Consider the following 10,000-nt stretch of genomic DNA (forward strand, 5'->3'; position numbering starts at 1 on the left):
ATACATGCATTAAAATACAGTTGTAATAAAATAAGAACAAAGCAAGCTAAGATCAGTCCGACTAAGGTGTTAAATTGCTTTGGGAAAAAAGTGCGCTTTAAGGTGGCGTTTGAAATCGTTTATATCTTGATTTGCAGCTCTTCTGGGAGAGAGTTCCATAGTCTAGGAGGTGCGACTGCGAATGCCTTTCCACCTAATGTCTTTTTTGTGATCCCATTCGGCATGCAAAGATCTCTTTGACCACTACTAACTTCCTAAGGTGGCTGAGTGAAGGGAAAGACTAGCAAGACGCATTATAAATCAATTGTAGTTGTAATTGACGACGAGGTTTGGACATCATGTTGTGACGTGATGACCGGGATCGGGAGTGGCCGATAAAAACGTTCGGGATTTCGGGATGAAGAAAAAATGTTGGTCGGGGTGGCGGGATTGAAGAACCCTATTGGGACCCTCACAAAAGATATCGCCGAAGATCAAAAACATCTACATCTACATCTACATCTACATGTTCCAGCACTCGGCAAAGTCCCTTTGACTTGTGGCTATTTCTGCTTAGGTGGCCTCATACACCACAAGCCTTTTTAGAGACATCACCGCCAAGCTGGCCACTTCTGCTGGAGAGAACAGGACAACAACAACACCGGGGACTTTATCCCCTACTCTTCTCGAATAGTGCTTGGGTTCTTTAACAGGGAACTTATGAACATAGAAGATATTTGTGAGACGGGGCCTACGGTTGATAGTCCTTATCACCTTGCTTCATAATTTGACAATTTTCGATCGAATCTTGTAACCGGGAGGACAACTGTAACAGGGAACGCATGCTGCTGTATGATTACTCTATAATTATTTCTCCTAACGTGACAAATGCTAAGGATTATGTTAAATATGAGTATTCCGATCGAAAAAAGGCCATACGATGCATATGGTGTCGTCCAGTCGTTCTCCCATCCAGATACTAACCCCTCCCGATAAGACTTCAGTGATCGTTTGGCGTGATAAGCTGAAAATGCTTACTCGATTTTAAATTGCTCTAAAAGAGAAGTTGAAGTGAACTCGAAAGTGATCATTATGTCATCGTTTCCTCTACATCATCTACATCTACATGTTCCAGCACTCGGCAAAGTCCCTTTTTGACTAATGGCTGTTTCTACTAAGGTGGCCTCATACACCACAAACCTCAGAAATAATGGGTAGAAATTTTGAGCACAAGTTATCTCAACTCCGTCAGTCATAATAATCGGCGCTAATTAAAACCATTTGAAGAAGTACATTCTCGTATCCTCAAACTTCAGTCCTCGAAAATTGTTTCTTTCCCTACCCTTTTCCTTTGCGCGAATGCACTTCAATAATTCGGCCGAAATTACTAGTAGCATTGATTATCATTAGTTCAAAGGGACGGCATAATTGCAGGTTATAAAGTCTGTGTCAATTTACTACCCTCTAAACTTCACTGGGAGTTGTAGCTGTTAATCAACAATCTTACAAATTATTGCTGTATTAACAGTAACACAACCATTCACCCGGTCAATAGACCTAATCGGCTAACTCAATGTTGTACCCAATTCAGACCCTTTGGGAGTAAAACGTTTTGTTTCAGGTATTTCCATATCATTTAAATATGAATTCTACATTATCATGCAAATACAATACACAAAGAATCTTTATCTCGGGAGATATGAATTGGGTACAACATTGAGTTAGCCGATTAGGTCTATTAGCAGTCATGGACAGCTGTTTCGGCCTTGCTGGGCCTCATCAGCATGGCGTAGCTAATCACCTTGCTTTTATTGTTGCTTTTTATTGCGTGACTTACCGATCGCTTAAGGTGATCCACCTTCCCACACTCTTGCCGTGGGAAAAAGTTTGGCTGTTCCCAACCCAACTTACCACGTGTTTTGCATGTGTAGCTGCCACTTAAAGGGGTGCTAAAAAAAGTTGCTTGGTTTGTTAGCTACGCCATGCTGATAAGGCGCAGCAAGGCCGAAATTAGGTTTGCACGTGCAACTCTGTGTGTTCGCCTGTTAATAACATTTGCTTGTAATTAGTCTCGCGCGTGCGAAATCGTATGTTAATTTCATATACTTATTAATAGTTTCGTGCAACCCTCTGTGTGAACAGCTTTTACGCTATGTAGTTTCGGCTAGTTTAGTTGGAGTTTAGTCAGTTTCCCTCTTGTAATCTTTTTACTTCCATCCTGTAACGCATTGTTTGTGTTCTTGATCTTTGAAATATCGGGTTTAACCCGCGGCCCTTTGGCCGCGGTGTAAATAAACATTTTATGCAAAAAAGAAAAAAAAGCCAAAACAGCTGTCCATGGCTGCTAATTGACCGGGTGAAATGGTTGTGCAAATGCGTGATGTGTTGGCCACACCGGGTTGGTGTTAGTGTGTGTCACCTTGCTTTTATTGTTGTTCTGAATAAAAGGCATCATCTCGATCGAGGCTCTGGGTAATAAACTCATACAAATCGTTATATTTATTAATATATAATAATGTATCGAAATTGGGCTATTTTAATAATGTTACTTTACATTAAAATTTGAAAAGCACCAAGGTTTGCATAAAAACTGGGTCACCGGCAGCCTCGCTTCCATTCTTAGGCCAGATAACTTAGCTGCAACTGTAAAATCAGTGGTCCCTATGTTTTCACCTTTCCTAATAATTTTTCCGAGTTAAGTGGCTCATAGCCACTTTCATTATGATAGGAATCGGCGGAAAACCTTCCAAGAATCTGATTGGGTAGTATGTGAAAGATGAAAACACATGGCTATAAGCTAGAGCTTAAATAGAAACCAACCTATAGTCCTATGTGTCATTACAGATAGTTGATTGTATTGTATACTAGAAAGATGGAGGGAGGGAGAGAGGGAGAGAGAGAAGGGGGGGGGGGGGGGGAGGGAACCCTGTAAACAAGAGAGAAGAATCGTTTTCTCTTTTCTGCGTTTGTCAACTGTTTTTATCGTTTTGTCTGCTTTTTCGTGCTAAACAGGTTCCACTTTTCTTCATGAAACTGGAAAACAACGGAGGGAGGGAGGAAGAGAGAGAGAGAGAGGGGGGGGGAGGGGAACCCTGTAGACAAGAGAGAAGAACCGTTTTCTCTTCTCTGCGTTTCTCAACTGTTTTTATCGTTTTGTTTGCTTCCTCGTGCTAAACAGATTCCTCTTTTCTTCACGAAACTGGAAAACAACCTGAGTTTTGGCATTGGTAAAGCACGAGCAATGAAGTTTGCTTTCAACATTGTCTTCATCACTCACATCAGCAGTTGTATTTGGTATCTAGTCAATTGCTATAAAGAAACGTAAGTGTTTTGCATTGACCATTAAGGGGAACTTTGAGCAGCGATATCAGCTACAATAGAAGCATCGCCCAAAAATGAAATTGGTTTAACGTAGCAAAAAATAAATGTTTGATTAAAAAACGATCTGCCAGCATATTACTCACCCCTATGAGCACGGTTAATATTTTGAAAGATCTCAAAATTGGTTTGAACCATCTTAGGCAGATGAAATCATAACTGAACTGGAGGGGCCGAAGAAAAACCTTTGAAACAAAGTAGAGTACCAACAGATAAACTCTTTCGAAAAAAGCGTTCTTGTTAAATTCATAGATTTAGCCAAGCCTAAAAGCGGAGCTTCCATTTTTAACCCCTGAAAACAATATAGTGTATATGGAAATAATTATGCTTCTGCATAAAGTGTAAAGTTAATTGTCATTAGTGTATGCAGTTTACAGTGACCAAACACCTCCACGCTAACAGCAGTAAACAAACAAGCCTTGCAAACAATAACCAACAATTTTACCATTTTACATGCAGAGTGTGGGAGGCGCAGTGGCCTCATGGTTAGAGTGCTCAACTCCGGATCGAGTTGGCCGGGTTCGGGTCCTGGCCGGGGACATTGTGTTGTGTTCTTGGGCAAGACACTTCACTCACAAGGTGCCCCCCACCACACAGGTGTATAAATGGGTACCGGGGAAATGCTAACCCTAACCCTGCGGGGGAGTAGAAATACTCCTAGTCGCTTCATGCTAATAAAACCGGAGATACGTGCCGGCCTGATGGGCCTTCTGGCTCGTAAGCGCAGAGACGTTACTTTACTTTTACATGCAGAGTAATCTCTTTCACGTCATGTTCCGTTTGACTGATAATCTTCGCACACTCTCTCTTCAGTTTAGAACAACAGCAAAAATTTCCAATTGAAAAGTCAAGCTAAAGCGTAGAAATTCGCTTACCCGACTGCAATTTCAGCTGCAATTTCACAGTCAAACAAGGCAGCTTACGACTGGACATATCCATTTCACACGAAAAGCCAATAAATCGAATGGTATTGTAATTTAGTGTGGACAGTTGCCACAGTAATGATGATTTCAGTTCTAAAATAAGCAAGTGAACCGTAGCCAACCACAAAACCGCGTGACAAACAAGACGAACGATTGTCATAAATCAATCGCTGTTGGAGGTTTCGCCTAAAATCGCAGGTTCGAGCTTATCAAACCGCTTTTTAACTCTTATCTGGCCAAAAAGAACCTAAACTGTCCCAAACATTGTTTACAAGTGCATCCGTTGCAGATAAATGTACTGCAATCCAATATATAATGTCTCACGAACTAGACAAAGATGACAAGAAAACTCGCTAATGATGTCTGCTGTAGGCTTGAATGGCAACGTGGTGTGTGATTGTTAAAATATGCCAGAATCTCTGCAGTCAACACGGAATTACAAACGTTTTGAGCCCTTCTTTTTTTTTTAGCGAGTTTTACAAAATATGTGAGGCGGCGATGCATGTATTGACAAGGAAAACATTACCTGAAAGCTAACCGTTGTAAATAAGTGTTTTGTCTCTCGCTCTGTTTCTCTCAGCTTTACGTCGTTCTTCTTCTCCTTCCTCGGCTTCTCTCGAGGCTGTCTTTGCTTAAATTTCTCAAATTTCGTCGCCTCTTCTCTCGCGCTCTTTCCCGCTCTTTATCCCGTTGTTCGTCACTAATAATAAAAACTCTTTTTCAAAAGTAACGAAGGTCAGTGACATAAACGCGGGCTGCACAACAGTTTCCCGCCAAGAAAATTCGCCCATTCGCGCCTCACTGCTGCATTACGATTTTCCCGCCAGAAAAACGCGGATTTCCAATTGCGACGCTGCCACGCGATTTTCTGCGAAGAAAAACACTCCCGTCCCAAGAGGCTGTCCTGCCTCCCCACCTCCACCCCGACAGTAGGGACCTTTAGCACCGAGAGTTTTCGCAGTGACGGCGACATCGGTGTGCGAAAGAAACTTGGACAAAGATGGCGTTGTTCCCGCCCAAACATAAACGTTTAGCACCCTTCATTACCCTTGCCGACTACTTTGAAATCTTTGTCCGCAAAAATGAACAAATTTAACACTTGTCGGGAGATACTTTTTCTTAGCTATGCAGAAAACCACATTTCTGACGAAGAATTTGTTCCATTATACAATTTTTATCGCTCAAAAATCCAGATTTTGGCTATCAATCGTGCGATGTTTTCGATCTAGAAAACATGGATTCAGCTGACTGCAAGGTCGAATTCGAGTTCAAAAGGCAGACCCGCCTCGCCTTGCAGATGCTTTACAGATTCCAGCTTTGTTCCGTTGGAGACAGAGAAGCACTTGCAATGGTTTAGAGGGACTGTGTGTGCTGCTGAGACGAACAAGTCAGTCTACAAGCGGGACTTCCTTTCTTTGCTCCAAACACATTCCTGGTTAACATTTCTCTCAGAAAAAGCACGTCATGTTCGTCGCTCCAATCCATCGGCCTAGAGCCCGAAACATAATTTTGATAACAATGAAGATTCAAAACAGCTAAGACCTTTGTCAAGTTACCTTACTCACTTTCATTTTTGCACAAGGTACGTAAACTAAAAGGCCAAATTAAAATCCGACGAGTACAAACGGATAAAAGACTTGAATTCAGTCACGTTTTCTACACACCGCGAAAACAAGCTTTTGAGGTCGGCGCCGAGACTAGACGACTTCGCGCTAAACCTACGACATCAAACGGAAATAAAACTTCACTTCCGGGCCCCGTCGCCTTCCTAAAAAGTCGCTTTGTTAAAGTTCCCTAGTCCGTACGAGCGGGCGGGCGTACGCTGACGTCATAACCAAAATTTTTCGCATAAATCTTACCCATGGTGCTACGTTGTCGCGCTTTGCGCGCCTGAGCTATAAGATTATTTATTCCCAAGTAGCGATGTGGTTTTGATGATAAAACTCGGTGAGTTGCTGAGACCCCCTCAAATATGCCCGTCATCCGAGACTCTAAACTTGACTAAATTACATAAAAAGAAGGCGATAGTGAAATAAACCAGAAACATGAAATGAAGAAGATAGTTACAAAAACAACTTTGCTAACAATATAAAAGTACGATCTGAACGCAACAGTCCGAAAGAGTTTTTCTTATTTTTTAACTTGAAACCTTCTTATCTTTATTGGTAAATACTTCTCTATTTCCAAGCAGTAAATAATGTCGAACCCCTTTTTAAACATTTTGTCACCCTCGTGGTAGAGAAGATAGAAATAGAAAGATACATAGCATTCATGTCAAACAAACGCAGTGCCTTTCTGGAAAAGTGGTCTGATTTTGAGAAGTTATAGGACTGTTTGTTTTTCAGCTTTGTGCAAATAACCTTATGCCTGTATGTTGCAATTGTAAGTGTTAGGGCCGATTTACACGGTACGATTTTGTCGCATGCGACAACGGCTTACGACAGGCCCACGACATGATTTACGATTGTTGTGTACGTCAGAAAAAATGTCGTAGCATTTTAAAACATGTTTTAAAACGCTGCGACAATCGTAAGTCATGTCGTAGGCCTGTCGTGAGCTTGTCGCATGCGACAAAATCGTATCGTGTAAATCGGCCCTTAGCAAAATCGTAAATGTAAGCAGTTATCTTTGTATACTTGGTAAATCTGTGTATTCGTTGTATTTGTAATCAAATAAACGGAGAAAAAAGGAAAAATATATATGCAACCAGAAAAAGTTACCACAACATTTTTCATTTATGGTTTCATTTTTTTGCGTAACACCACATTTAGTAAAATATTAGTAACAAAACTCAGTTTGATATCCGACGGCGAAAGATGCAATTGTTGTCGAAGTCCATTCGTCGCTTTTCACCGCTTGTGTTGTTTATCAAATTGATGTTCTGTTCTTGAGCTCATAAGAGTATATTTTGTTTAATGATATAATAAAACACCATTCGCGTTACATCGGCTTCGCCGACATTGCTTGTACTTTGTCCACCGGATAAAATCTACCTGAATCTACGCATTTCTACTACCCCCCGAAACCTACCAACGATACACACAGAAGACTAGTACTCTAGGCACAAAGACAATACTTAGGAGGGGCGTAACAAAAAGACCTTATTGCTCAACTTTTTCCGATTTCCGGCAATGGAAAAAAAAAAACGGAGAAATTCTACTTGTTTTTCGACTGGATTGCCCTATGGCAACCCAGTAAACAGTGAATTATGGAAAGCCAGTGAAATACTATATATTATTTGATATTATCAAAGAAACAAAAATGGTGTTGTCGTATGCTACCGTTGAACCCATGCAGTAGCCGAGAAGAAGCCATTAAAGGCTAAAAGTGTTCGTCCAGACGCAGGCATTATCGATCACCTGTTTTTCGTTTGTGAGATTGGTGCAAGAAAGCTGTGATAAGTATACGCAAACAAAAAAAAAACAATAGAAAATTACAAAAGGCAACGTGTTTAAGATAAATGTCTTTTAAACCTTTACTAGCTATAGTACTTCAGCAGGAAAAAGTAAACTGATTGCCCATAATGACATCATAGCGGGGCTCTAGGGCCGCGAAGCGCCCTTGGGCAGAGCCCCATTCGTAAGAGAATATGGTCAACCTTTTTTCGTTTGGTTGTCACGTGATTGACCGCACGTACGTCCGTCCGTACGGACTCTTGGGGAGGGGGATGGGAGACTAAGAAAGGAAAGGGAGGGGAGTCTCGCGAATACAGCTTTGAGGCGTGTATGGGCGAATTTTCTTGGCGGGAAACTTTTGTGCAGCCCACGCTTATCCCACTGAGCTTCGTCACTTTTGAAAAATAGTTTTTAATATCAGTAACGAACAACGGGGTAAAGAGCAGGAAAGAGCACGAGAGAAGAGGTGACGAAATTTCAGAATAAGCAAAGAAAGCCTCGAAAGAAGCCGAAGAAGGAAAAGAACAGAAAATTCCAATGAAGAACATGGTTAAAAGTTGAGAGAAATAGAGAGAGAGACAAACACTTACGCCCCTTTCAGACTAGGTGCCCGTGCCTGGTTCTCAGGGACGGGCACTAGTTTGAATATGTTAGTGCCGGAGCAAAAATTTGAGCACCGTGCCCGGGCACGGGCACTACCTCCAAGGGTAGTACTCGGGCACCGTTCCCAGGAACGGGAACTTGTCTGAACACACTTTTTTCAGTTCCCACGCCTTTTTCCATGCTTCCCTGCGATGCAGTCACGATAATGGCTGCCGGTGTACAGTGGACGAAGGAAGAAATCATTGCGTTGATAGAACTGGGGTGTCTGAACAACGTCCATTTTGGTACCCGGACACGGTGTGACAGAACGGGCACCTAGTCTGAACGGGGCCTTATTTACAACAGGTTGCTTTCAGGTAATGTTTTACTTCTTACTGCATTCCTCTGCTGCCGCAAGTTTCCCTTTCGTAAACAAGCGATGCCATTTGGACGAGATTTAGAACAATTTTCACTGTAAAGTTTTTCGTTTGCAAATGACGAAAAAGAACACTTAATCTAGGACTAGATTAGCACCGTATTTCACTTGGAAAAAAAAATAATAAGAAGAAAAAACCTTGGAAAAAATAGAAAAAAAGAAAAACTTGATCGAATGATAACGAAATCGGTTCAATGAATTTAGTGCAAATGCGCTTAACCTATACAATTGAAAGCTAACCGAAGAAAAAGGCTTGGTTACTAAGAATGGCATTGACCGTCGAAAATGGCATCGCTTGTTTACTAGAGGGAAATAAGCCTTGCTGCCTCACATATTTTTTAAAACTCGCTACAAAAACGAAAAACACCTGAAAACGTTTGCAATTCCGTGTTGACAGAGATCCTGGCATATTTCAACAATCACACACTACATTGCCATTGAAGCTTACAGCAAACATCATTGGCGAGCTTTCTTGTCATCATTGTCTATTTTTTCAAATATATTATGCTTATAACTGAATCCCCCAAGCCGTATAAATTTGTTTTGGATTGCAGTACATTTATCTACAACGAATGCACTTGTAAACAATGTTTGGAACAGTTTAGGTTCTTTTTGGCCAGATAGGTTTGATAAGCTCGTACCTGCGGTTTTCGACAAAACCTTCAACTGGATTGAGTAAAACAATTGTTTGTCTTGTTTGTCACGCTATTTTGTGGCTGGCTACCGCGGTTACTTATTTTGGAACTGAATTCATCATTGCTGTGGGGAATGTCCACACTGAATTAATAATACCTTTGCAGAAGAAGAATAATTTCCATATACACTATATTCAATATAGAAAGCGGCTTTCTGGGGCTAGAAACGGGAGCCCCGCCTTTAGGCTTGGCTAAATCTATATATTACGATTCTTAATGTTAATGATTTTTTGAAATGTTTCGGCCTGCATTTGTCATATTTAATTTGTTTACACTTTAGTTGCACTCCTGTAAGCTGGGCTCAACACATTGGCCGGAGGAACCTTGTAGCCTGCGTCAGTGACTACGTCGCAGCTCTTTACTGGGCAGCCGCGACGATGACATCTACAGGTTACGGAGACATCCACGCCCGGGGTTCAGTTACTCAGCTGATTTCTACAGCTGTCATGCTCGCTGGGCTCGTGCTGTATGGCTACTTCTTCGCTAGTATCACTGGCACCATTTCAAACTATGCTGCACCAAAGTGAGTAACAAAAGGGGTCATTTTCACTTACACGTCTTTGCACCCTTTAACTCATCATAAATAAATGCAACCTTATTTACAAAACATCT

General features: G+C 41.5%; 1 protein-coding gene across 1 annotated transcript in view; it reads left to right on the forward strand.

Moving 5' to 3' along the window:
• Nucleotides 1-10,000, forward strand: part of LOC138001467 (uncharacterized) — a 181,506-nt gene that overhangs the window by 74,391 nt on the left and 97,115 nt on the right. Inside the window, exons 14-15 of the mRNA XM_068848086.1 lie at nt 3,158-3,300; nt 9,669-9,911. Coding sequence (XP_068704187.1) covers nt 3,158-3,300; nt 9,669-9,911 — 386 coding nt within the window. The remainder of the gene's footprint in view (nt 1-3,157; nt 3,301-9,668; nt 9,912-10,000) is intronic.

The sequence above is a fragment of the Montipora foliosa genome, chromosome 1 (assembly GCF_036669935.1).
Source record: "Montipora foliosa isolate CH-2021 chromosome 1, ASM3666993v2, whole genome shotgun sequence".
NCBI classification, from domain to species: Eukaryota; Metazoa; Cnidaria; class Anthozoa; order Scleractinia; family Acroporidae; genus Montipora; species Montipora foliosa.